Below are 27,823 nucleotides of genomic sequence, written 5' to 3'. Positions count from 1 at the left end.
CGAAGGGCATTACTCACTCAATTCGGATGGATGTGATGACCGTCTCTGAGAGAAACAGATCGTGACCTGAAGTCTAATCTGCACCAACACCCAATGTGTTCAGTACATGTAATATGTATCCAAGCTTCTAAGGCTGGACAGAAACTTACGATGGTTCGAGAACTTTGTGACTTGTATGTTCAGTCGCATCTCAGAAGTTCAATATTGTGTCAGTTTTGTTCTGTCTTTCTTTCTCGTCTGGTTTGCTTCTAACGGAAGGTCTCACTGAAGTAAACACGATAAATTCAGAGCACCAATAGAAGAGAAGGGGGAGAATGTTTCTGTCTCAAATAGGCTTCCTGAGAAATGGGATGGAACTCAGTCTAGCTTGGGAATATTGCAAAAGATACATATGAAGTCTCACTGCTAGTTATTCTCGTGTTCGCTGGAACGGTTGTTAGGCAATAAATACTTTCCAGAAGCAGCAGCAGCTACTCTTATACGCACCGTGTGCTGAAAAGAGGCCGGGAAAATGCAAGACAACGCGGTTTTATCCGTATAGACAAGCCTCAAAGGAAAGCAAAGCCTTCAGTGATGCGCGTCTCAGTGCACTAGGCTTGCTGATACTTTCAAGAGTGGAAATTCTCGTTTCATCTGAATAATAATTCAGCTTTGAGCTAAGAAAAATAAAGTGAAGAAAAAAGGTAAGACATTGCCAACATTTTCTCTTTTATTAAAGTCCTTGCCAATATTTCTAATAAATTCTGTTGGCGTGACAGCGAAAGACGATCATATAAAATTGCAGTTAATAATTCTTCGCTAATCGGTTTGAGTCAGTGAGACTGTATTTGGCTTAAGCCCTCTCTTACTGAACACCAAGGAATTAAAACCTGAATACTTAAAACATAGATTTAAGGAATTTTACTGAAGCGTATTTCAATTTTATGTCGAATCGCAAATGTATCCGCTGTGCATGACAGTAATTTGGTTCATACAAATATGCCAATGGATAGGAGAAGGTTTCAAAATATGTGAACCCAGTAACGAAACAAATTGAGGATTGAAGATTACTGGCTCCTGGGACATTGCACCGTGTAATCTGGCGGAGGTTTGCCGACTTTCCAGAGACGCTTTCTGCCTCCATCATCAAGGCAGTGACGGCCTCATGTCCGTGATCATGGATGTTTCAAGCATGTATGAAACGTCAGTAAAATTCTACCCAGAAGACACTCAACTTCATACTCGCCACCGTGAGAACCAGAAATCTCGCCAAATTGAGGAATGCGCGTTAGACACCGAGGGGGGTGGAGGTGACGTCGGAACAAGCTGGACAAAAGCAAGAAAGTTGGCAGGGTGGCAAGGAGTCCCTTGTTTGGATCTTGGCCTCGGAAACATTCATCTGGACTCTTATTCCTCTTAGTTTTCCTCAGGTACCAGGAGAATGTCGGGACATAAGAGTTCATTCAAATCTCCGCCTACTAAATCTTTTCCATATCTTCATTCATGGTTATATTCCCATGTCCTTCCATGCGAAATAATTTCTGTGGTAGTATCAATTTTCAATTCAATTCAATTAATTTATTTAAGTGCTTGACAACAGCCAGACAAGGCCAATAACAGTCAAGCACTGAACAACAGTACAGGATGAAATATAATACAATAACTACATTCATTTCTATAATAATAAAATACAATAATAATGTAGTGATTAATATTGTATGAAATGTCCCATCTACTCCTTGGTCTCCCAAGTGGCTTCTTCCCTTCATTGCTTTCTACCAGATGTATGCGTTTTTCATCTCCCCATATCCCACCAATTTTATCGTCTTTGATTTGGGGACCCTAATAATGACCTATTTGGTGAAGCTTTTCATTATGTGATTTCCCTAGTTACATCATTAACTCTGTCTTAGGTCTAAATATCCTCATTAAATGTTGTACCCAAACGGGGAATAGGAACACAAAATTAAAAAAGTCTATAGAGGTCATGTTCCACTTTTATGTATATTGTGTAAATTTCAAGGAATGTGAATAAAAATGCTGTCTTGCGCAGCGGATGCACAGCAACATGTAAGTTACGTAATTCTGTTACGTGTGGCAAAGAGATAGAGTGGATTTTTGTGCTGTACGGTAAAAACAAGTCTGCAGATGAACAATCCATTTGGATGCAAGAGTTGTTTGAAGACGACCTTAATGATGTGTTGAGGTGCAGAACGTGAGGGCATTTCCACTCCCTTTATTATGGCCGTCATAATTATTTGTAGCGCCTCTCCCCACGTCGGAACCAGGCGAGTTCTAATTGAGATCCTCAGAACGCACTGGAAACTCTACTTATAAAAGAGATGACTTTTCAAAAGACACGTTCCTCATTAATTAAGAGAGAGATTAATTGTTATTCCTTAATTATATCTATAGAATAAAATGGCACGATTATGGTATATATCATAGACTTTCAGCTGTCAGAAACAGAGAAATAGAATTCTGCACTTTGTACACCCGAGACACAGAAGTAGCTTGGTTTTAATTTATATCAATTTTAGTATAGGACTGTTATAATCATAGTCAAAATTTCTTCTTTCAGAAAAATTTGATCTTCTCAAAATTAGGCAAGTCAGAAATGAACTTGTGACGTCTACTGGCATTCATATGCTTCAGTCTACATACTAACATTTCCACAAACTCTTAATAATTACTTATAAAATCCTTCTTCTTCTTCTTCACTTCCGGGATTGTTACGACTTCGCTCGTTCCATCTTTTCCACGGTCTCCCTTGGTCCCGGCCTCCTTTAGGTTTGTATTTTAAAATTTGTTTTGGTGTCCTTTCGTCTAGTATTCTGCCTGATTTATCCATTTGTTCCTGTAATTTTCTATTTTCTATTGTATGAGGTCTGTATCTAATTCTCTTCCAATATTATAAGATTTAAAGATCTATATTTGTGCATAATGTCCTAGGTTCAAAATTATTAGACCTTATATGTTATATAAATCATGTATTATATTATAAAATTACGTTCAGGCGTTGTTTGTTTCCATTAAAATAGTAAATAGTATTTTTTACGTGTCTGTGAGATGTAATGGTATATGACGTTCATTCGAAGTTCCATAAAAATCCATCAGTTATTTGGACGTTGTAAAGGACAGGCTCACGGACGTCGTGATATCATTAGCCTGTTTGCCTTTAGAATATAAGGAATGCAGGTTCAGGATGGTAATGCCAGTGGCTGTATCTGATCACCGGAGGTCGGTTGGTTCGTAATCTCTAGGGATGGCGATGGCTGGGTGCCAATATAGGAGCTTTAAGGCAGATGCAGGGGGAGAGGGGGGTCCATCCATGGCTGTGGAGTCTGCTGAGTAGTCGCCAGCAGCAGCCATTCTGTCTACTCATTTCTCTCTTTGCCCTGGAATTATTGAGAAAGTGAAAGCGATTAGCAACGAAGCGAGATTTCAAGTTTCATATTTGTTTTTTTGTTTTTGTTTTTTGGTAATTCAATAATGCAGAATCCTCTCAGAAGTCGATAGTTGCGTAGCTGGTGTGTCTATATCTCTCCCTGTGGTTTTTGGACAAAAATGTTTGAATAATTTCCTATCTCTACCATGCGTGCTACATGTTCCACTCATCTCACTCTTAGATAATACTGTTAGATATTCGTAATCAGTCCGGGATTTTGGAGTCATGTAATATACAGTCATTTTAAATAAATACGATATTACCGCAACCAGTGTACAAAAGAAATGTAAATAGGTAGTTAAAGGTTTTTAGTGTGTTCTGGACCGCCTTTGAAGCCGAAGCTCGTCCAAATAATACATAAAACATTTAGTTCGTACCTTAAAGAAGGAAAAAAATTCACTATTACAAAGATTAACTTGTTAGTGCTGATGGAGGGAATCTGTGTTTACAGTGAGATTATACGAAACCCCCAAAAATAAAAAAACTATACAAGATTATTGATTGTTAAAGCATACGGTACATATAGTTACCACTGAGGTTTAAAGGATTTTGCAATGATAAGTAGTTCCTGTAGCCTAATAGGGATTAACACAACGTTTTACTTGCTCCACTTCAAAGAAATTAAATAATACTACGAGATAAATGGAAGTAGAGACCAAGAGAGAATTATTTACTGTATACTAAATGTTGATGAATACTGAACAGTTGGAACTCTGGTAATAGCAGCGTTAGACTGAAATTGTGTAATAGGTTTAACTAAAGCTCGTTTCATAGATTTTATCCAGCCGTCTTTCAACGTGTTGCTTTATTTATGAGGTTTCTCGGCAGCAGTAGAGGTGCTTCACTTGAAGCCTGACTGCCGTGTCGGTAACCAGGCTTCCATCGGGAAGATTTATCTTTATTACGCTTTGAGAGAAATTGTGACTTATTAACGAGAATGACAGTGACGTTTCGGGATGTGGTTAGTTTTTATATTATTCGCTGATGCCAAATCATTCGCACAGTTTTGTTTCATCGACGAGGTTGTGCTGTCGAATGAGAACTGGTTGATTGCTTATGAATTTAAAGGAAAAATAAACTGTCGTGGCCTGTTGGAAGTAGATAATCTCAAAAGGCTGGCATTTATTGGGTCAAACTATGTATTTGCTCGCGCGTACGATAATTTGTTGAGGGACAATGTAAGGATCACAGAAAATGGTGTAGAAATAAAGGTAAAGTATGTCATTTCTGGAAAGTAGAATGAGCAAGAAAGTCATTCAACTAAGCTCATACAGAAGCCTGTGTAGTGAAAGTAGAAATGAGATTAATAATTAAATCTGGAATTGCGTATTATTCAGTTCAAAAAACATTATCCCATCTGCTTCCAAAAACACTGAAGATAATCAGATGTGTGATTTTTTTCGATGGGTACCTGCGTTTCGGAGGAACATCCACTTCATCCCTGAAGATGGATACAGTGTGTTTCTCCATAACCTTGGTAACCATCTAAAAGTCAGCACAGCGTCATAGCCAGAAGACCACTACGGACAGCTTAACCGCTGTGAGGAGAACCTCATCTCATGCAGCTGTTCAGTTTGTGTTAATACAGCAATCAGTGTCAACTTTCTTTTAAGTAATGTGTTACGGAACACCGCTGATGCAGAGGAAAGAAGCGAGAAATGCACATGGCCAAATAGATATAAATCTTCCGGACGTAGTTGGCTGCCAACAGCGCCATGTCAACTGGAACTGGAGCTCCGATAACGGGCGTCGGCTGGCGTCGCTTTACGAGCAGTGATTATGAAGATTATTAGATTTTCTCGTTTTTTATCTTGTGCGTTGGGTAGACATCTTTACGAGTATAGTGGTTTGTATTGCTTGAGAGATAGACGTTTTATAGGCGCGGGGGAAGGAGGAAGCAGGACTCGGAAAGCTTTTTCTGTGGCGAACCCATTTTGTTCTTTTTTAAAGTTAACAGTCGATTCGTTCTTTTTAGAAATTATACTTTGGTTTCATGCGCATTTGTATACTGACAAGTTCTGTGTGATTTTTTGTTACACCAGAATTACAAAATGTCTTTTCACCTGCCCGACATCCAACCCCGATCTTTCCATGGTGGGAAAAGGTCGTCAAATGGGGGATATAAATTAATTCGGTAATATTGAAACTAAATTTGACAAATTTCAGTTTCTTGGGCCTCCTTATAATTTCAAAATAACTGTGAACAAGAAACAGTTTCGCTTGAAAAGTAGACTTTGGAGTTAGTGGAAGCCATTTAGACGCTCTTTTGTGTAATACGGCATTTAAATAGCCTTCAATAAGTGTGAGAAATTTGGCAGAAATTTGTGGGTACCTTGACCGTAGACCTCATACATATGAAGGTTCCGAAAATAATATAGCAGCGATAAGTGCATTCTGTGGGCTCCTGTAACAGTTCCTTATTTCAACGTGGGAGGGCTCATGTGGTAAAGGTGCTCGTGTTTATGAAACAGTTCGAAAATAGAACAGTTTTGTATGTCAATATTTATGGACCCGTTTCTTATCTACTGCAACGTGGTATGGGACCGCCGGTAAACATGCTCGCTGTATTTGTGATGTGTATGATAACTTTGCGGGCCGCTGTGTTTCATACCACATGTGCTGTGAAAAGGGATAATTCTGTTTTACACGGACTTGCGCAATTTCGTTTTAATTTTAAATTTTCTTCGCTTCTCTACGAACTGTGCCTCATATCCGTGCTGTCTGCACTTTTTATTTTATGGTAATAATGGATCTGGGAGTGAAATGGCTGGCTCAGTTTACGGTCCAATAGCGGGCTCTTGTGAAGACGGTAATGAATTGTCGGGTTTCATAAAAGACTTTTTCTAAAAAAAATGAGCTGAGCGATTGTTACCTTCTCAGGAATGATCCTGTTCTGTGCATTTAATTACGGAAAAGAAAATCCATGCAAGCTTTGTAAAGCCGATGACTTATGTAACACGGTGGTCCCGAAGAAGGCTGTTTTCTGAGTAATTGCACTTCGTAGTCTGGTAGAAATTTACAGACGTTTCAGAGGTCCTTGCCCATCCATCATCAGGGCACAACAACCCAGAAGACAGCTATCTTCGGACTCACCGCGTTAAAACCTCAAATCCAATATGGTGGTTGTTCTACAGTGAGTGATTGTTTGTTGGCTACCGTCCATGCTTGGAGTCTCGTCTCCTTCCGCAAACCATGGACTCGCCGTAGAGGCAAAGACATTTTTCTGTCCGAATTCTTCGGGTTTCTTTGTCAGCATTATCCTACCGTTGCTTTATATTCATTCATGCATGATCTGGGGGCCGGACAATGAGCCCGTCAGCTGCCGAATTTCTACACAGACGTTTCTCTTCTTCATAAAAGAACATGCAGGCTGTGTGTTTGTGTACAGTACATAACCTTGAGGCTAAAGTAGCAGGTCTGTATGTAATTCCTCCACCTTGTCGCCTCAACAGCATGATCCACTACACCGTAACTTGTATGACCTTCTACTGATGAAGTCTGATAAATAATTTTTTTTGTTAGGATGTTTCAGTAATTAAGGGAGTCGTGGAAAGATTACGGAACCCATCAAGCTGCTAGAGTGGCGATAATGCTCTGTATATATGTATGCGGAAGGTACGCGATTCGAAATTCGGCTTCATTACTAGCTGTTGTGACTGGTTTTCATGGTATTAGTCAGTCTGTCTAGGTAAATGCCAGCACAGTACCATCCCTTTCGAAATTACTTATCTATTCAGGATTGATGATCACATTCGATGTTATAAAACCTCTGTAATCGTTAAATAACGTAAGAGTTGATTGTAGAACACACTCTTCAGGCAGATCAAGTACCTGGATTTATCACTTATGAATTGTCTTGTTGCGTTTGGTGTGAATGAATGGTCTTATCATTGTCCGCAAGAAAGCAATTAATTCAAAATGTGTCTTTCCCAAACTCTGTGGTTCTGTCTGTCTAAATTGCTTTGACTTTGACAATTGATATTGCTGTTCATTGAATGCATTATCAGAAACCAAATTGAGGGTGTTTGAAGTATGGAAATATAGGGCTGATTTCTCTAAATAAATTACAATTGCGAAATACAGCCTAAACGTAATTATACGTTGAACAGTCAGGAATGAAAGCGTGAATTGTAGACTGCCAATCAGGTTTAATTGAAACGTGTAGTGATTACGTACTGTTCATGAAATTAACTACCAGTTGTGTCTGATTGAGAAGTGAACGACTGATGCGTTTTTGTCATTATTACAAAAGGAGCCAGTTTAAAACCGGCACTTGTCATTATAATGTCTGTTTGGAAGCCTTGTCATCTGGTGTGTTAAATCACGTATTCCATTCTTTCTAGAGTAAGCTGTAATTAAAAACTGATTTTGCTAATTCATAAGGTATCTGACGGCCTGATTCGTTGCACGTCCCACGCTTAATATGGCTTGTGGTTACTGAGCTGGTGCATTTTAGAGTTTGGAACGTTAAAGAGAGCAGGATGCAAAACTTGAAACCTTGCATACCGTGCAGTGTATTGATAATTTGCATTCAAACAAAACTGTTTACACTTAGTGCCAAACGCGTTTCGACCTCAAGAGGTCATCATCAGTGGCAAAGAAATTAATTCATATTAAATCGTGCAATTCATAAGACGATGGATTGTTATAAAGAAAGTGCATCCTTTTATGCTACAAATGGTACCAATTACTACTTATAATTCCTTGTAGTCGTCATAATTTCTTCGCAGAGCTTGTTTTGCGATCCGTTCATCAATTTCTACACCGGGTAAATCGTTAAAAACGTAACAAACTCTTTCCCGCCAAATGCAGTTTATCGCAACCGTTTCACCAGTTTCATTCGTCTTTATCTTGCAGAAGAATTTACGGTGTCAAGGAAACTGAAACGTGCCTGATCCTACAGCCTGTGTGATATCTCTGCTGCAGACTCCATCCGTGTGTCAACGTCATGTATATCCTGACAGATCCAGCCTTGATAACCAGATACATGTGTCGGTTTGGTAGGATTCCGCGATGTGTTTTCTGTTCTAAACGAACAGATTGAATCCAGACGTCGGTGCTCGCCCCATCTAAAGACAAGTACACTTCACATGCATTGAAACAAGATGCTTGCTTTTCTGTGCTCCTGAACTGAATTGAAAGATGATGGTGACTGTCTTCTGGGATGTTGCTCCATGTAGTTTGGTAATTTACCGACGTTTCAGAGGGGCTTGCTACCTCAGTCATCCCATATTTATGAGAAGGTACAGAAATATAGACATTGCGACAGGCTGCCATTACCCTGCTTCGTTATAAACAAGAAAAGTAGCATAAAACTATATCCTTGTATTGATGATAAAACTTTTACTGTTCTCGCGTTATCCACTTTTTGCGTGTAGTTGACGACGCTGGAGCCCAGTATAGAAAGAAACAAACTCGCCTGGGAGAACTGTCGAACGTCCAGGACGTGTTTAGACTGCATTGCACTGCACACTTGTCGGACAAGTTGTCGTCCCTCTCAGGCGCCGCACACCTATCTCGAGAATCATCGAATTCTGCTCACAAGACCATAACATTGATCCACAAGTTTATATCCTCGGAAATGGTCGTTTCTGTTTACTGTAATGATGATAAGACAACTTCCATCTGCATTAACCAGTGGAGACTCGAATGGACGGGTTCAGAGTTTTCTTTGTGTGTCGTTTAAAATATCGACCATATAGAAAGATACGTAAGAGTAGAAGTGTAGATTTTATTTCGATCTGGTTTCTTTAACAAGAACCAGGTGTTTCAAGTAGGCATTTAGGAGAATTTATACTGGACTTGTTCAGACTAGTATTAATTTATACCAATAAATTAATGCACGTTTCTAGTATAAAATTACGCCAGTCTGTTGAATAGGTGAGATTTCAAATTCTCATTGCGGCGGGTATGAAGGTAAATGTCTTCTGGGTTGTTGCGACGTGCAGTCTAGTAGAAGTTTACCGACGTTTCAGAGGTGCATCATCAGGGCGCCCTCTTAATGTACGTTTGGCTAACTAATCTAGTGTTGGTGGCTGTGAATCCGCACAGTAATTCATAATTAACATTGCTGCAGTCCGTCGCCTAACACTGTAATCATTTTGTTGGTTTCGTAATCCTGTTCGTAAACAGCGGGGTTTAGTTCGGTCAATTTGGCAATTAGCTTGTCGCATTAGTTTTAAATCCTTTAACAAGTCTCCGCGTACTACGTTGTGCGATCTAATTCCGCGGTTAGTGCAATTCCGAGCAGGACAGACGCTGGCTAATTCTGCGCTCACTGTCCTATTCACTCGGTCACTCCTCATTCACTCACTCAAGTCGGTTGTTGAATAGTTCGGTGCTCCTGATAGCATTTCAAAAATATGTATAATGTCAATTCTTTTATTTGTGACCTCTTCGTCTGTGTATAATGTGTTGTGGCATCATGATGATTTTTAATGCTGGTAACGTTCTGAGATACACCCACAACTTATCGTTGTGGTTTCAGTGTTAAATAGGTGTTTTACCCATGCCTGTCCAGACAGTGGTACATTATTCATGTTATGTAACATCCACTTGATCACTGCGTGTTTTATTTTCTCGACTGATAAAGGTTCGTTTTGTTATGGTGTCAGTAAATGATTTTTTTCTCTCTGAATTCCTGTTTTGATTTTGTATGAGATTAAAATAATTTATGTTTCTGTAATTTTCGTGTGTGAGCTTTATTGTGTCTATCTGACTCTTACGACGTCCGTGTATTTGTTATGTTAAAGCTTTCGGTTTCCCAAATTTTCTACCTGTCATTTCTAGGATACCATCTGCGGTTTTAGATATATATATATATATATATATATATATATATATATATATATATTTAAAGCAATCTGTCTACACCTATGCATTGTCGCTGGGCAGTTGTATGCGTTCTTTGCACGAAATGAGCATGTAATGTTTGTCCGCATGAGTCAACTCTAGAATCGCTAGATGGATTTCGATTAAAGTCGCCACCTACTACCTGCCCTGTAGGCGATGTCTTCCAGAAGCTCCTAACCAAAACATTACATATTTATGTAAGGTTTACTAAATCCCCGTGTTTTCGTACGTATTCACCATTGTAGTTCCTGGTTAGTCACAGACGTGGTTCCAATTCGGGAACATTCTGTTTCTCGAACATGACGCTGTTCGTTGTTTCTCGTATTGAATGTCAGTACCGTAGCGGACATTGGATCGATGCCTCGCCGGCTGTTTTGACCACACTACTTGCACAGACTGATAATAATAGGACGTAATGAGAAAATTACAAAACGTCAAGAAGGAATAAATTAAATTGTGACCCGTGTAAGTGTCAAGTCAGTGTACAACAGATTCCGCTGATTGAATTTCGAATGGACTTATCAGACTGCATCAGTTTGATCCACTTGTCATCGGTATAATTAATAGTTCATTAGCATAAGTATTTTGATTCAGTATTTAACGTGAATACAGCAACTGTTGGCACAGATCTATAGCTGGTACTTCGTAATAAATACCATTTAACGTCCATAATATTGATAAATAATTCCATGGATCTAAATTCGTTCTTTTAAAACTTGTTTCTCAGCTTACAAAGAAATGCTGGATTCATTAACGTGTTCACAAGGACCAGCCATCGCACTGTATCGCGGTGCATATGAATCTAATCAACACCCTCACATGATATTTAAGATCTATGTGTGTCTTGGTCTTCAAAGTGGTTTCTTTCGTTCGGGGTTTTCCGACTAAAATTTTAAATCAAATATGAAGTTTTTTTGTTCATTTTCCTATTGCTTCATGTATCTTAATTAACTCCGTGGAGCAGAGCCCTTATTGAGAAGCTAATGGTCGATCTGATAGTCTTACATTTGAATATTATCTTTGTTTAGGTCTCCAAAGTCGCCTCTTCCATTCACGTTTTCCGATCAGAATTTTGTATTCTTGGTAACAACATAGAGTGAAATAAAGCTTCTTTGTATTAATCGGATTTCAGGAAATGGTGCGTACTTATCGTTACCCTATCAGGGTAAAACATTTTGTGTATGGTGGTCTAATTGCAAGTTCCGCGGAAATATTTCATTAAATAAAGTCTGGGACAAAAGTAATGCAGGGTATACACAACAATTAAGCTGTACCAAGACGTTCTGGTAGAACTGATGACTGATTTTCTTTAAATAGTTGTCTTATGTGGTGAGGTTAGAAAGGGCTACAAATTATGGTTCCATTTAGTTGTAAACGGGTAATATTTCTGAAGAGATCTTTCACATTGCACTTGAATAATGATCATTGATTATATCATTTTGTGTTGTAGGAGATGTAACCCTTGCCCTGTTGTGAAGCCAACCTTCCTGTGTGGCACGGATAATAGAACGTACAGTTCATTGTGCCGTCTGGACTATCACAACTGCATCCACCATACAGTTATCCGTGTCGGCTGCAAGGGATTCTGCCCCTGCAAAGGTAAAAACTAAATATGTTTAGGTATGAAAAAGGTATTAAAAAAATTAAAGGCTTTTTTGTTTTACTTCATAGGCCTGAGTGATGTTGTCAGTCTTGAAAATCACTCATTTGCACCTAGTGAGATTTAATTATGTTTTGAGTGATGATGATAACATTTTTTCCCCTCAATGCCAAAGTTATTTTTAATATGTAGATTTGTCAGTTCCGCTACCAGTCTGAATCTCTGTGAGCTGTGTGGTGGGAGGAGTGACCGAGTGAACAACTCTTCCACCTGAGACTTCAGTGATTACTGAGGACACCAAAAACCATTCTCATTCGATATTACTTTCCTGCTTTCTTCTTTGATTGTTTTTGTCCTTTAACAGAGACCCAGAATGAATCGTGCTTACAGGAACTTTTAAATTCTCTTCATAGATGTCGTGATTGAAGTTAGCAGTTTATGGTTTCAGAAAGTTTAAATAAAATCTCCAGTTCATTCATAGCTGATGCAGTGTTTATATTGCACATTTTTATTCAATGGCCCAGATGGTGAGCTCCATATGCGAAAGAAGCAGCGCCAGTCAGAGAGGCTAAACAACCTGATGAACAAATTCAAGCTGACTGCTGAGAAGGAGAAGAAACAACAACAGCAGCAGTTAAGCAAGAACAACAGCAACAAACCCATCAGAATGCCACAGGACAAGTACACGTTCACCCCTGAAGATTTCAAATATGAGAACAAACACTACAAATATATAAAATACACGAAATATAATAAGGTAAAGTTGAATAGCTTCGTGTTAAGAATTGGGATTGTGGTAGAACTGATATTAGCTAAATGATAAAATTCTTAAGCTGTTCAGTTCTTTAATTTGTTTAATTTTGGATCTTTCCAAAGAGATAAATTTATCTACTTGCTTTATGTATTTTCCATTTATTTTCACTATTTTTATTTCCTCCATGTCTTGGGAGAAGATAAGTTGCTGAATGTGCTTAATTTTGGTAAATATTCCTTCATTATCATCTTGAAATTCATAAAGTTCAAATTGAACTTCATTGATTCTCAGTGGTTAATTGCACAAAAACTCGTGCATTACCATTCTTAAAATATAGAACTCAGTAAGGTCTAAACTTTTATTTGGGATATTTCTTTTAGTATTATGAATACTTTAATAAAACACACGCAATATATATACAATGACCAATTATATTTGCAGAAAGCAAAGTTTCCATTAGAAATTGTGCGTCTTCTTTCAGAATACACCTTTCCACTCATCATTCTTCATAAGGAATGATCAGACATGACGGAACTGAGTTTTAACATGCGATTCCTCCTAAAGTGTTCTGTATATTGAAATCTGCTAGTGATTTAGCGTGGTTCCGTTGTTGGGTAGCGCACATTCAAAACCCCACATGGCTGTCTACAGCTGTGAGTGGTCAGCAAATGTGTCACATGACCTCTCTCACCATGGCTTACAGCCATAAATAGAATGATACAAAATACATTTTTTTCGGGGGTAACAGTAGACTGTCGGAAATGTTGATGCCTGCGTGATGTGCACTCTTCTGAAAACGTGAGACAATGGCAACTAGTTTATGTAGGCGATACTTATTCCTAGTATAGATGCACAAAACTGATCTACTATACCTCACCTTACCAAAGCTCTTCACCTATGATAACCACCTTCTTCTTTAGCAACACGGCCCTTTCAGTGTAGCCTTGGTTGCTCTTGCGATTGATGCCCAGTCTTCCCAATTCTGTGCTTTTCTTCTCCAGCCTCTCACGCCAATCTGTTTAAGATCGGACTCCACGTCTTCGATCCACTGGAGTTTCGGTCTTGCTCGCTTTAATTTGCCAGGAGGTTTACTATTGATGATCATCTTACATCCTCACTCATTCGGAGTATATGTCTAAGCCATTCTATCCTTCTTGCCTTTATTACTTATTATTATTATTTATTATTAGCTTTTGAACAGCATGATAACCACCTATGTACATTTAATAACTAGCCAGTGGCTGAAAGGCTTTTCATGAAACTTCCTTTCTAGAGAAACTACTTAGACATTACAAAGTGAAAGTAACATTCAAGGCGTTGATCACATCAGGAAAACACTTCCCCAAATTATTATTTACCGACTAATAAACAAAAGTGAGATTTATAACTTGTTTGATGTTACCTTCTTAATTGATCTTTGTATCTTTAGTAGTTTGCGTAGGGAAGATGTTAATTGAACATTCATGTAGATGCGAGGAATATTAATGAAAGCTCTTACGTTTCAATGCATTAGTTTCTGGTTCAATACAATTACTGGTGACAGGAGTAAGTGGGAAAGAGGAGATATCAAAGCACTAACAGTGCAAACCCATGATAAGTGGTTCCCTTTTCACCATGACATGATGTATCCTCATGCCGGCAGCCTCCACGTATGGAGGGTAGTTGGAAAAGTATAGTTTACATTTAGTGGGAGTGCAGAAAGTGAGATGGGACAAGGATGACTCAGACAGGAGACACTTCTTCTTTATTATGCCGTCTCCTTTACAGGAGGTTGGCGACATATTATGAACAGATTCCTTTTTAGGCATTGCCATTGCCTTCTTCTGTGTGTATGGAGTATGGAGTAATTGTTGGGATGCCACGGAGAAACTGGGGAAGCCCCCGGAGGAAAACTCTGTGTTGCCTAAACCACGGCCTTGCCCAACACAAGTTATAAATTCGGGCACCGCCGGGAGTCGAACCCGGGACCCCAGAATTCCAAGGCCAGCGTTCTAACCGCTAGACCACCATGGCAGTCAGGAGACAATTAGATCTTATATTTCTAAAAGGAAAAAGGAGTGATAATTATCACTTAGGGATGGAATTTTCTTTTATGTAAGGGATTCAGAACAGAGAAGAGAGCTGAGTTTGTTAGTGACAGGATGTAATACATAATACTAAAGGCCACTGGTGAGTGTAAATTACATAAAAAGGGGTTTCTAGCTCGTACTTTTCACTATATTTTATTGGAGATATCATGTCAAGGTGAACAATATTTTAACCAATTTTTTACCATTCTGCCACAGGACCTGTATGCTGCTACAAACCCACCCTACTCAGATGACAAGGATCGCCAGAGAGGATACAATGAGGTGCTGGACACGAAACCATCTTCTGTTAACCACCTTTCATCTAACTCCTGGAGCAAGGAGTGTCCCCCATCTGCACTGCAAGCTATGGGCAACCGTCTGTTGGACTGGTTTTCTGTTGTCATGGCTGAAGCAAAACGTCGACGCACCCACAACAAAGGAAAAGGTATTTTTCATTTGTCAGTGTTTAAAACATCAGGCATTGTCATGAAGACATGGAACATTCACTTGAAGTAGCTCTTTGTCTATGTAAGCAGAGGGTATGCATATTAGGTAGCAGGTTATAGTTTACCATTGTTTATCCGAGTGTGAACAGAATCTTAAAACCTAATTTGGGAACTCCCAGTTCCAATTTCAGCCAGGTGATCAGCTACCTTGACTGGAAGTATGGTGGCTGAAATGTATCAATTGATGCAAGTAGCATTTGAAGATGTAACAGTGAGATGTTCACTGTTTTTAAGTCTCTCTCTCTTTCATGTAAAGGGAAAATACAAAGGTAAAGTTGTCCCTGGTGTTTACCTAAGTATCACACTATGAAGACCATGGGGCAGTGGAATTTAGCTCTGTTCTTTCTTGACTTTGTCAGTAGATGGAGTTGTTTGTTCAGCTTCACACCCTGTCCTCTTTATAACTGGAGAAATAACCCATGGTATCCATTGTAGAGGAGGTTGGGCAGGCCCCAGAGCTAGTGTGAATGCAGTAGCTAAGAGAAACATTTCTTGCCTCTACCAGGAATAAAACCCCAGTTGAAGATTTCTGTCTTCTGGGTTGTTGCGCTGATGACGGAGGCAGTATGACCTCTGAAACGTTGGTAAACATCGACCAGACTACACAACGCAACAACCCAGAAGACAGAAATCTTCACACACACCGCTGTGAAAACCTCAAATCTTATAAAAACATGTATACTTGCCAACACTTCATTGCAGAGGTCATAAAACAGCAGTTGAGCTATACTTTTGAGAAACTCTTGTTGCAGCTCACTTCCCTGGTTCATGCAAGGGTGAAGTGCGATGGATGTTCCAGCATCTGGACTTGGATGCAGATGACCAGCTTTCTCTGCAAGAACTATATGATTTGGAGCATGACCAAAGTGAGAAATGCATCAAGCCATTCCTTGATGCTTGCGATGCTGACCACGACATCTTCGTGTCACCGCGCGAATGGTGTCAGTGCTTCGAAAAGACAGATCGACCCTGTGCTGCTGTCAAGAGAAGGATAAGTCCAGACCTTCTTGGTAAGTGCAGCATCACTTTATGCAATTATTCAGAGGCTATTTTGAAGTGACCTGGGAATTTGGGGCAGGCACAAGAAAATTAGTTTGCTTTACTATAATATCTACAGCAACTGAATACACTTCACAAAAATATGGACATTACATTATTAATAATTAATTCAGACATGGTATTCTAAATTCCGATCAATGCCCTCAAGATACTGAGTTAAAGGAGAGAATTCTAATTAGTTTCATCATAATCAGTTGTATTTATTGTAAATAGACTAACGATCACCACAGTATGGATTAATTTTTACGAAACATCACAGCACTCCTGACTCAGTGTTTTATGGTTTTCCTCAGTCCATGTACATGAATGTCACCTTAAATTAGACCATGACTGCTTCCTTACATATCCTTTCCAATTCATTAATCATACTGTAATCTGACACTATTTAGTCTGAAGTACTGACACCGTCATTAACCGAATCACATAAAAAATAAATAATGAGAGCCATTTGCAGTCATTTGTACAGTACTGAATATACTAATGCATACATAGTATGACAACCAAAAGTGAAAACTGAATAAAGCAAGTGTGGTAACTGAAACCTCATGGAATTGTAGCAATAACTGACATCTTCTGTAATTTTAGGAGTATATATTCCTGACTGTGATGATCAGGGTTACTACCGCCCGACACAGTGTCATACCTCAGTGGGCATGTGCTGGTGCGTGGACAAGCATGGTGTGGAGACAGCCAATTCACGCACACGTGGGAAACCTAACTGTGGTAAGCCTGTTATTCAGTTGGCATAAGTTAATATAGAGATGTTCTATTACTGCAGTAAGTGTACCAAATTTATCATACAATATTTATCAAACGGATTTGGATGGGATAATGACAATTCCCGTGTGAAAAAATTAATTAATACCAGAAATATTGGCATTGGTTAACTAGAACACTGATGATGGTCTTATAAGACTGAAATGCATGTGTCAAAGCAATTATACTTCATTCAGGATATGTGCAGTGTGAGTGTGAATAAGTACGAGGCAAGACGCCTGCCTATTTGGAACCACAGTTCTTGATGTATCAACAGTTCCATATACATCATTTATTGATTTAACTTCTTGGAACTTCTACCATACTACATGATACAAGAACCCAGAAGACAGCCGTCTTCAAACTGCCATGAAAACCTCAGATCCTTCAACATATTAATAGTTCCATCTTCTGTTAAGAATGATAATTGCAACCAAAACTCATCCTTCTGTAAATATTAAACAAAGAAAACAACACAGAGACACAGATGGAACAAGTCATGAAGTGCCTCTCCTGTCATTTATTCGTAATACTATGAATGGGACTGAAATGCCCACTATTCACAAATCCCTTTTCGCTGCCATCATACAATATAATTAGCCACTTTCCTTACCCTGAAGGATTTTTCAGTCCTGTAGAAAGCCCTTCCAAAAAAAAACGTCCTTAGCAGAGCTAATCATCATTCATGCCAGGTTGTGTTCAACTTCTGCTTTGCAATGTGAAAGATAATACGATGTTGATGCGAACTAATTCTCTGTAAAATGGTGTCATTCCAGACTTTAAGGGTGGCCCATTTAAATGAGAATGAAGGTTATTGGTTTGGTGGTGAAAACAGGCAATTCCTCTCACGCCTCATGTCAGAAAAATGTTATGCATGTGAGCATAGACTTCTGTATGTCTCTTTTTTTCTACTGTAGAAAATTTATTGATGAATACTAACAAAGCCACCAGTGCCAGCTCAGATGGTGACACCAGTGACGATGATGAAGATGATGATACAGAACAGGACATAGAAGGCAGTGCTGATCAGCCACTTGATTTCTAAACTCTCCTCTTTGCCTCCATCAGAACTGTGACCAGTGACAGGTAAATATAGAAAATTCTGCTTTTCAACTCAGCAAGAAACATGCATTTGAGAACGGTATGCTGATAATGAAAAGATTATTTTCACAAATTTACTCACGCCTGTAGTGTAGCATCCCGGTGTGTTATAATTGAGTCTTGTCGATCATTTTCAGACTCTTACAGTTCTCAGTTTATTCTTGTGAACTACATGTTTCAGCCTGATGTGGCCATCATGAGGTTCATGCATGTATTTGAACATGATGATGGCCACATTGGGCTGAAACATATAATTCAAAAGAATAAACTGTGAACTTTTAAATTATGTGAAAGTGACTGACAAGAATCAAGAATAATTTTCTCTCATACATTAAAGTAGTGGGCGGCCTTATAATTACAGTTACCATTGTGTTATTTTCTCAGAAATTGAAGTGAGTAACCTAAGTTTTATCTCTGTGAAAATTATAGATGTTTTCTTTTAACTGACAGTTAAATTTCCAAGTTTCTTACAGTCATAGTCAATGAGATTGTGTTTAGAATTAAAATTTAGAACTTTTTCAACATTGTTTGTTAAATATAGTATGATACAGAGAAGGCATTGATGAGGTTATAAACGCCAAAGCCGTTCTGTTTCAAGAGTTTCTGATGGTTCATTTCTTCCCAATAGGTCTTTCAATTAGAGGACCATAAATGGGGGAATTTAGAGATCTTAACGGTTGCTGTCTGTATTTAGCATGTCGATAGGTGGTGGTAGTTTATTTTGCTGTTTTAGGGATTTTTATGCTAATTGTACATATTGTAATATACTAGCACTTTAAGTTTAAATACACTGTACAGTATAATACAGTGAGCTTGTAGGTGCATAGGAGGATAAATCTAGAAGACCGCAGTCGACACAAACATTTGGATTCCATAAGGTAGGGAATTTGTTCACTAGTTAAAGAACTATTAGCTTCTCAGTAAGGACATTAAGAGCTCTACTTCACGGAGTTCATCAGTAAGTTATGAGTTCTCGTTTATTTGAATGCCTTTATTCTAAGGCTCTTGAGTACAATGAAAGACCACAGAGATGCCCAGTAAGTCCTGAATGATTGATATTTTCTGGGAAATGTCAGCTTTTGGTCATTAAAGTAGGATTCAGAGATGATGAATGTGTCACTTTGATCTGGACACAAGTAGTCAAGTCTGTACTTACAAGGAACTTGTGACAAATTCCAATGTAATATTGTAATTACATTACAATATTAATCCTTCCATTAAAGTATTCATAATATGGTAGTTTTACAGTAATGAAAATCATTGCTTTTAACAGAATTACAAAAATATGCTTATACACTAAGATTGGAAATAAAATAGTGGAAACATAGGTAGTATGTAAATAACATTTCCATTGGCATCCTGGAGAAATTACAGCCCGTCAGTATAGTTCCTGCCCATCTGTTGGCAGAGTAAAAGTCCATCATTTCTTGGTTATTGCCTGGAACTTGTCTGTGTGGTTCTTTCAGTACTATTATTACTGATTTTGTGAATCTGACCTACTTATGAGTATAACTTGAACTCTGGTATTTCTTGTACCACGTTACTCTACAGCTGTCATCAGTTTATGCTCATTATTGTCATAGATTGCTATGCTGACCAGCGTACCTTTTACAAAACTTGGTCTCTCATTCCCTTTATAAAGTAAAGCTGGGGGTCCGTGCTGTGTAGATGATAATTTCAGTTTATTTCCCCTTGTATAAATGTTTATTATCCCTTGTTCTCGTAAGAATTTTGATTTCTCTTCCATATTCTTGTTTCAAAAAGTGGACAAATTCTGACAAATAATATTGTCTGTAATCTTGGCTCCATATTACCTTATGTCCTTCCTGGCCACCTCCTTCCTTATTTTCTTTATGATTTACAGATCTCAAGTCAAGATATGTCTGGTTGGGGGCCAACTCCTATAACATGCAGCTGGAGGAAAAGTTTATGTACCCCTCTTAGCAGAGGAATGTCGTAATTAACTGTATAACTTACTGCTTCAGAGACAAAGGAACGATCTAACACAAAGACTTTTATTAAGTACATACATAAACACACTGCACTGTTCTCATTCACACTGTATGGCATAGAGCATCATTAAGCTATATGTAGCAGCAGACAGGAACCACAGGCAGAACCATTGAGAGAAATCATTACTCTCACTGATATTAATGATAATACATATACCGATGTTTAAACTCAGCTGCTTCATAATATGCACTACAAATCAAGTCACGTTGATTCCTGAGCCTTTCTGTGAGATGAGTACTTTTGTAGATGATGTCACTAGAGACATCTAGTGCAAAGAAGACAAAAGGAATGATAAGCAGTGTTGGGTCTTACCACACCTCAGTGCTGTGTACTTAGCGCTATAGTGTATCACTTTTTTTCCCCCCTTGTAAATGGTAGTATTCTAAAAATTTGGCAATGTGGATTGCTTTAACTCCATTTGATTTTGTTCCCCAAATATTTTTGTGTGATAGTTGTCTGTATTGTGTCGGTATTGTCTGCATCAGCTAATGATGTGTTAAAAGCTTTGCAAAAAAAGATTTTTGGAATCTGAATTAATGTTTTTAAACATAAATAGATTAATTATTATGTGAGTGTTTGTTACTTACAAATCATCCTGTTTTCTTTATTAGTGATAAAAGGTATGAGAAAATGAAATGAACTTACAGAAATTTGTACTAATGCCTCACAATTGTTTAGCATTTGAAACATGTAGCTTACAGTGCACAGCAAAATGCTTGAAACAACAAAGATTCCACTAGCCACTATGACAAGCCAAGTTCTTACTTCAAGTCAATTGAGAGATAAGGTGCAACAAATAAGTACATTTTGACAGAGTATTAATGATATATATATAGTGAACAACCTTACACTCTTGCTAAACAAACCATTCCTTATTTAACATTCCATTTAAAATGAATGGCTTAGATGCAAAACTGTTCTCGTAGTTTACTACCCATTTAGAGTTTTTATATACATATATATATTTAGTTAAGATTTATATCTTGTTGAGCTGTTTGTATTGGTTTAACGTTCCACATCTATAAATGGGAGCTTCTTATTTATTGAATGGTGTTAAAAGCTTTTTTATGTTTGTCATTTTCTAGACCGTCCAATGCTTGATTCACACAGTAGCTTAGTCGACTAATAAATCTTCATCAAGAAGTATGTAAATAATGTCATATATTATTTCCAGACAGTACAACCCATTCGAGTCACGTATCATTTTCAAGTATTTGCTACAGTAAAGCTGTATTCCATGCTCATTTCTTCCCTCACCCCACTGTCTTTTGTAGATATAGTTGTTGGGAGTGGAAGAAGCATTCATAAGATGAGACACAGATATTCTGTAAAATAGTGCAAATTTTATACCATGTTGCATTCATATATTCTCAGAATAAAGTATAATGTCCTTCTAACATTATATCTATTGCATCCTTAAAAAATGCTATTTTATTTTCTCCGAGAGTTTTCCGTGTTCGAGAGGATATTTTTTGAAATGGGAGTATAATGACAAGTGTAAGATTTTCCATCATAAAACCAAAAATAACTCACAGGATGTGAGACATGCCATTCTGGTTTTAATTGGATGCCATGTTGCAGTAACACCTATGGCTAGTTGTTTGAATCACTCACTGCTAGTAAGCACACAGGATGTTTGCCAGAAGCTACTCATATGTTGTTATGTGTCACTGAGACAATTGTGTACTCATTTTAACTATAACAGTGTATCAGTGTGCCCAATTTTTATAAGCAATGTAACTTTAATTTTATTGGTGTGTTCTTTGTTTCTTGGTCAGTAGAAAATAATAAAATGGTCAATATACTTTTGCTAACTGAACTGGTAGCTTTGGAAAAAGAGATGCAATCAACATTGACCAATGTTTATTAGTCTGTTTTATGTGATTTTAATGTTCAAGTATTGTAGAAAAGATAGGAATTTTCTGGAAGTAGGAATGTTTTAACTTGAATGATGCCAAACAAACCCATGTAAATAAACCCTATATTCATTTATCTTTCTTCCAGACAGTTTGGAATCTCTTAATGCTAAAGGCAATTATTTGCTTTCCTAACGTATCAGAGTAGAAAAGGGCAAATGGAAAAGAACATAACTATGGTAGACTGTCATATAAAACATAGATATTGTGTAAGTATTTGAAATAAAGTTGTATACTAATTCCCAAGCCCTTTTATTCCCATTTACAAAATGTTTCTGTGAGATTGGGATGTATGTATTGTCTAATTAATGTAATTCATAGGGGCAAACAAAATAAAAGATAACATCTTTGGTAGAAATTGTATCAACACACAGGCATGTAAGCAAAATGCTGTATTTCATAATGTAATATTTTTCAGAACAGATATAGCCCAAGTTCATTTTTCACGCTCGTTTTTCAAGAAAAACAATGAATACAGTTTCTGGGAATTTCTTCTATAGATGAACAAAAAATATGGCAACCTGTGTGGCAAAAAAATGTCTATAGATTTATCAGTCTCCACTCGTCCAAAAGGCTGATTATTAACTGGTGTAATGTTTTGAAAAACTATAATTAAATAAAAATTGCAAAACTTTGTTTACTTTATTCTTTAACAACTGCTATTGAAAGTTTACCAATGTTTCACGTGCTGATATTTTACTGTTCACTCATTGTTCCTGTCTACTTCTAGGTGTATGCAGGAGTAGGAGATGGTGTATTGTAAATCAAGTACTGGACAATGACAGGAGCTTGAACAACACTTCTGACAGCACAGGCTTGTTTATACTAGTGAATTAATGGATAATTATAAATCTTATTCAATAATATGTTTCTCTCAAAGTACTTACCAAAATTTCAATATATTACATTCTGAAGGAAAGTAGGCATTAAAAGCATTTACTATCAATGAAACACACATGGTAATACTCGTAAAACAGAAGTTTCGTCCAACCTGTCAAGGGGCTGTAAAAACATGTGTAAAAGTTACTTTAGTAACTTTATTTATAAAAGAATGTCCATGCATACCAGATCCTAAAAAAGTTGTGTACAAAATGCCCATATTTTTATTTCCTTTTACTTAGAAAACAATACTCGATACAAAGCACTCAGTCTCAAACTTTACAATTTAACCAAGTTCTGTTTACAGTTCCTGCAATTAGTAACATAACCTGAGTGTAAATGTCGGATGTTTATCCATACACATTGGAATCTTCATTCATAGCTGGAAGTTCACAACAGTACGAATACTGTAACAAATAAAAGAGTGTCATGTTAAAATAATCAGCATATAATTGCCTTTTTTAAAACAGGTAAATAATAAGCATATAATTGCCTTTTTTAAAACAGGTAAACTAGAGTAAACAATTGTCAGATTGAGATTTCTGCTGTATTTTAAACCAAAAATTGTGAAATGCATTACATATTTCCGAATCCACAGATTTTATATTCCACTCAATTCAAATCTGTAACAGCAAAATACTGTACCACTATATGTCTGATTTTCCTCAAACCAATATTCTCATAAGAGGAAATTTGTTAGCTCTTTGTTTTACTATATTGCCAATAGAATTTACATGTACATTTCTGTTAACGTACCTCTTTCCAGAATGCATCAAGTCAAAGGCTTCATTAATATTCTCAAAAGGCATGTTGTGAGTCACAAATTCATCCAACATGATCTTTTTGTTCAAATATTCTTCCACCAGCTTTGGAACACTGTCCCTGCTCTTCCACCCTTAAAAAAAAGTGTTATAGTAAGCTGTTGACAACTGTGGCCACATTAATGGAAAACTAATTTATGGTGGTTCTGAACTTTGTGGTCAAGTGATCAACACTCATCTTTATTCGGAGGGTCTTAGTTTTGAAACATCACATAGAGACTAACCAGTTTTACTGATGTGTTTTTTGTTACTTACTCCTGGCGAGTGCTAAAACAGTGGGATCTTAGACTATTGCTTCCTTCTAGACCCTTTCCAATTATCATTTACAAAGCACCATACTATTACATAACCTATGCAGTTAACACATTTTTATTTCTGCCTGTGATATATGCAGGCTTTCTGTACTCTACAAAAATCAAACAAAATTAACATTACAATCACCTCCAAATGCAGTCCCTTTCCATGTGCGACCTGTAACCAGCTGGAAGGGGCGTGTGCTAATCTCCTGGCCTGAGCCAGCCACTCCCACAATCACAGACATACCCCATCCCTTGTGGCAAGACTCGAGAGCTGCCCTCATTGTTCCCACATTACCCACACATTCAAATGTGTAGTCGAGACCTCCATCAGTTAATTCAGTCATCACCTGCTGGATTGGCTTCTCATGATCCTTGGGATTCACAAATTCAGTACAACCAAATTTCTTGGCTGAAACAGAACAATCACCCATGTGTTCATGATTAAGTCTAAATTTTAACCATTTGTCAACCACAGCACATTTCTGGAGATATTTTTGGTTGTATTCCATCATTGCTTCCTATCTGACATACAAACTCAAATAGATTCCTAAAGCACTTAATGCTACTTGCCTAATTTTATTTATTTTTGTGTTTACTGATACAATACACACAGCAGATGATGCAATCATCAAATAAGTTAAATTATACAGAAAAGTTGCTCTCTTGGTTCATCAAAAATAATTTTGAGCTTCAAAGTCAAAATCTTGGATCTGGAAGAGGTTAAATAGTCACATCTATGATGACAACTTATTACAAAAATTTCTTCTCTAGCCACACAGAGAGAACTAAAAACTGAAAGCAAATTAGTAAGTTCACACACTTCCATCTGGGGGGGGGGGGATATATATAGCTATTCATATTGCCTACATCATCCACTCCATTTATCTCGATCTCCCTTTTCTTTTCCAAGTTCTGTGTGGAAAATCCTGGAAGGTAACACAATGCAGTTTTTTTTTTTTGGGGGGGGGGGAAGCAACTATAGGATATGGTTCCATGATCATTGATAACAGAAGATTAGCACCAGACAGTTTCATCCTAATATTCCTGACATGATTTTCAGTCATTTTACCACACAGCAGAGTATAAAATAAAGAACAGTGCAATTATTATGACCGATGAGTACACTGGGATGTAGGAAGAAAATTGTTAATGAAGGTACTACCATTCTCACTGTGCTGTGAGAACCTCAAATCTCTCACTACACATTACCACTGTCCAACTCTTCATCCTTCTTGTAATACCTTACCTGTCTCAAATTTAGCAGGGTTGACATCAATGCCTATAATCCTTTTGGCACCAGCAGTCCTACATCCCATAGCCACAGCGAGACCAACAGCTCCCAGACCCCAGATGGCACAGTTTGAACCTGCCTCCACCTTTGCCGTATTAAGGGCAGCACCATATCCTGTGGGAACTCCACAACCCAACAAGCACACTTTGTCCAAAGGAGCTGTGTCACTTATCTGTTACATACAAAATTCTTCTCAGAAATTTGCACAAATGTTTCTTATGAGAGTTATCTTATCATTATTATTCTTAATTTGGAAGTAAAAATTTTCAGATACAGTCCACATCAGTTTCCCTTGTAAAATGGAAGACAGAGGAACACCAAGAAAACCTGAAAGGATAGCTGGTCTCCAGTCTGAGACATGAACCCAGAACCCTCTGAATATAAAGTGCAAGTGCTAACCTCTTAACCACAAGATTTGGTATGAGCACTTTTGAAGTCCTATTCAGGCCTAATGCAAATTAAATTCAGCAAACTGAAACTGCTCACCTTAGCTATGGAAATCTCTGCTACAACAGTGTACTCACTGAAGGTGGAGCAGCCCATAAAATGGTACAAAGATTTGCCTCTGCATGTGAAGCGTGTTGTGCCATCAGGCATTAAGCCTTGACCCTGTAATGTAAAGTGACACTATTTCAGGGTCCACCTGTTTGATAAAGTCAATAACTGGTAATCTTCTGGAAAAATAGTTGACATGGGAAGTTTTCTGGGAAGTACCTGAGTTGTACGAATTTTCCCACAAAGGTTTGTCTTTGGCGACTTGCAGAACTTGCAGTCTCCACACTGGGGTATGTACAAAGGAATCACATGATCTCCTGAAAATTGATCAGATCATTAATCTACTGAGTGGTAACAGAAAATGTTGAAACTTTAGTTGCCATGTTATCATAAAACAAATGATATAGGAATTTATAACAAAAAGTAAATGACCATCAGTATCAAACTCAATATACCTGATTTCACTGCAGTAACACCTTCACCCACAGTTTCTACTATTCCTCCACCTTCATGTCCCAATACACAGGGGAAAGCCCCTTCAGGATCTAGCCCATCCAAAGTATAAGCATCTGTGTGGCATACACCAGTTGACAGAATCTGGATACGAACTTCACCAGCTTTTGGTGGTGCAACTTCTATTGTCTCAATAGATAGAGGCTTATTCTCTTCCCATGCCACAGCAGCGCGGCATGAAATTACCTGTTAGTAATAAGTTGCGAAATTTACACCAGAATTTAACTTCTGTAAATGGCACTGATCATGTCACGAGTTGTCTGGGTGAATGGAGATTCTTGAGGTAACAGTGGTAACTACAGCAGCTTCATATTTCCTCATCCTAGTTACATCAGTGAGCAGAAACACATGTAGGTCTTTATGTAAAGTCCCCATTATTGCTGCTTGATTGTAACCAAAATTGCAGTCTGGTGATAAATGTTAATAAAACTACCCAATATAAGATTTTGTGAAAATTCATTCAGCCATTCTCGAATTGTTTCATGCAATCAGGCAAGGAATTTTAATATGATCTCTGCACAGACACAAAACACACCTAAAATGCCGATTGAATTACGGGATGTTTCAATTACATGTAATTTTTTTAAACATGTTTCACTTGTTCATATACACATGCATTATCCCACCCACCCAACCCCAAAGGTTTTTTTTATTTAGTCATGATATACGAAGTCATATGCATATGGGCTAACTTGGAGATTCACGAATTTGCAACGTATTAAAACTTACAAAGACTTTCACGTAACTAGATGCAACGAAATTGTCTCAAGAGCTCCGCAGTGCGGTATTGGAGTTAATATCCACCATTTCGGAGACTTAGCCTCCATATGATCACGTCAACCCTGACGATGGAAGAAGAAACCGTCTCCGAAACGTTGGATAATCAAAATGGCTGATTGCCTGTTTTCATGACATTGGAATTTACTTGTATTAAATTTGCATGCATTATATTATTCATGTGAGGCGTAGTTATAAAACTCAATACCTTCCCAGCAGTAGACGACATTGCCAAAATATTTGGACATTAACAATAACAATCAAACGCCCTTGTCAGTTTTAACACTACGCACCAGCTGATTGTCGTAAAACAACGGTTTCTACTTTGAGTCATCTGTGGGGTACTGTTCAGTTATCTATCATTGGTGCCGTTTGGTATACTTGCTGCTATTAGTGACAATGCGTGCGTGCGTATCCGTGGGAAGTGGATAAGATGGTAGCATCAACTCGACCGGTAATAAGGCCAACTACTATTCGACCTCAACCCCCCCCCCCCCCCCCCAATTCAAGGAAACATTGACATTCTTTCTCTTTCCTTCTTGAGAGGCTGATAGTTGATTGGGAAATCAATAAATTCCCGGCCCTTCATGGAACCCAAAGGTTCACTGTTGTGTTTACAACAGCCTGCATACATATCACACCAATGAATATTTTTTGAAACACTGTTAATGCAGAGGACTGTCAGATAGCTCATA

The 27,823-nt window shown here is 37.9% G+C and overlaps 2 protein-coding genes across 3 annotated transcripts in view; one reads left to right on the top strand and one right to left on the bottom strand.

Annotated features, from left to right (window-relative positions):
* Cow (Proteoglycan Cow) overlaps window positions 1–22,687 on the top strand; it is a 106,168-nt gene extending 83,481 nt beyond the window's left edge. The window contains exons 5-11 of one of the 2 annotated variants that reach the window (XM_022074263.2): window positions 11,730–11,878; window positions 12,404–12,636; window positions 14,919–15,147; window positions 15,961–16,218; window positions 16,853–16,990; window positions 17,941–18,109; window positions 19,989–22,687. In XM_022074263.2, the coding sequence (XP_021929955.1) occupies window positions 11,730–11,878; window positions 12,404–12,636; window positions 14,919–15,147; window positions 15,961–16,218; window positions 16,853–16,990; window positions 17,941–18,068 (1,135 nt within the window). In that variant the 3' untranslated portion in view covers window positions 18,069–18,109; window positions 19,989–22,687. Of the gene's footprint in view, window positions 1–11,729; window positions 11,879–12,403; window positions 12,637–14,918; window positions 15,148–15,960; window positions 16,219–16,852; window positions 16,991–17,940; window positions 18,110–18,752; window positions 19,181–19,988 lie in introns of those variants that run through there. The other variant, XM_022074264.2, reaches the window with a different exon arrangement.
* A 442-nt stretch (window positions 22,688–23,129) lies between these two features.
* On the bottom strand, window positions 23,130–27,497 carry Fdh (alcohol dehydrogenase class-3 Fdh). The gene is made up of 8 exons (XM_022074276.2): window positions 27,337–27,497; window positions 26,294–26,537; window positions 26,058–26,155; window positions 25,830–25,952; window positions 25,299–25,515; window positions 24,195–24,461; window positions 23,689–23,827; window positions 23,130–23,339 (listed from the first exon to the last, which is right to left on the bottom strand). Exons 1-8 carry the CDS (start codon window positions 27,355–27,357, stop codon window positions 23,309–23,311), a joined length of 1,140 nt encoding a protein of 379 aa, XP_021929968.2. The 5' UTR covers window positions 27,358–27,497; the 3' UTR covers window positions 23,130–23,308.
* Window positions 27,498–27,823: the final 326 nt, after the last annotated feature.

Source organism: Zootermopsis nevadensis, unplaced genomic scaffold (genome assembly GCF_977971745.1).
Source record: "Zootermopsis nevadensis isolate Lab colony 2312 unplaced genomic scaffold, Znev_1.0 Znev_ptg000028l, whole genome shotgun sequence".
Lineage (NCBI taxonomy): Eukaryota > Metazoa > Arthropoda > Insecta > Blattodea > Termopsidae > Zootermopsis > Zootermopsis nevadensis.
The sequence above is the reverse complement of the archived record's forward strand: the minus strand, read 5'-3'. Positions and strand labels throughout refer to the sequence as shown.

What these genes read in the sequence shown, in the direction of transcription:
- Fdh (XM_022074276.2), bottom strand. Translation starts at nt 27,357, where the DNA reads ATGTCGTCTACTGCTGGGAAG. An exon ending in GAAAGGGACTGCATTTGGAG is followed by an intron (nt 23,828 to 24,194) that starts GTGATTGTAATG and finishes CTTTTTTTTAAG; the next exon opens with GGTGGAAGAGCAGGGACAGT. An exon ending in TTGATGCATTCTGGAAAGAG is followed by an intron (nt 23,340 to 23,688) that starts GTACGTTAACAG and finishes TATTTGTTACAG; the next exon opens with TATTCGTACTGTTGTGAACT.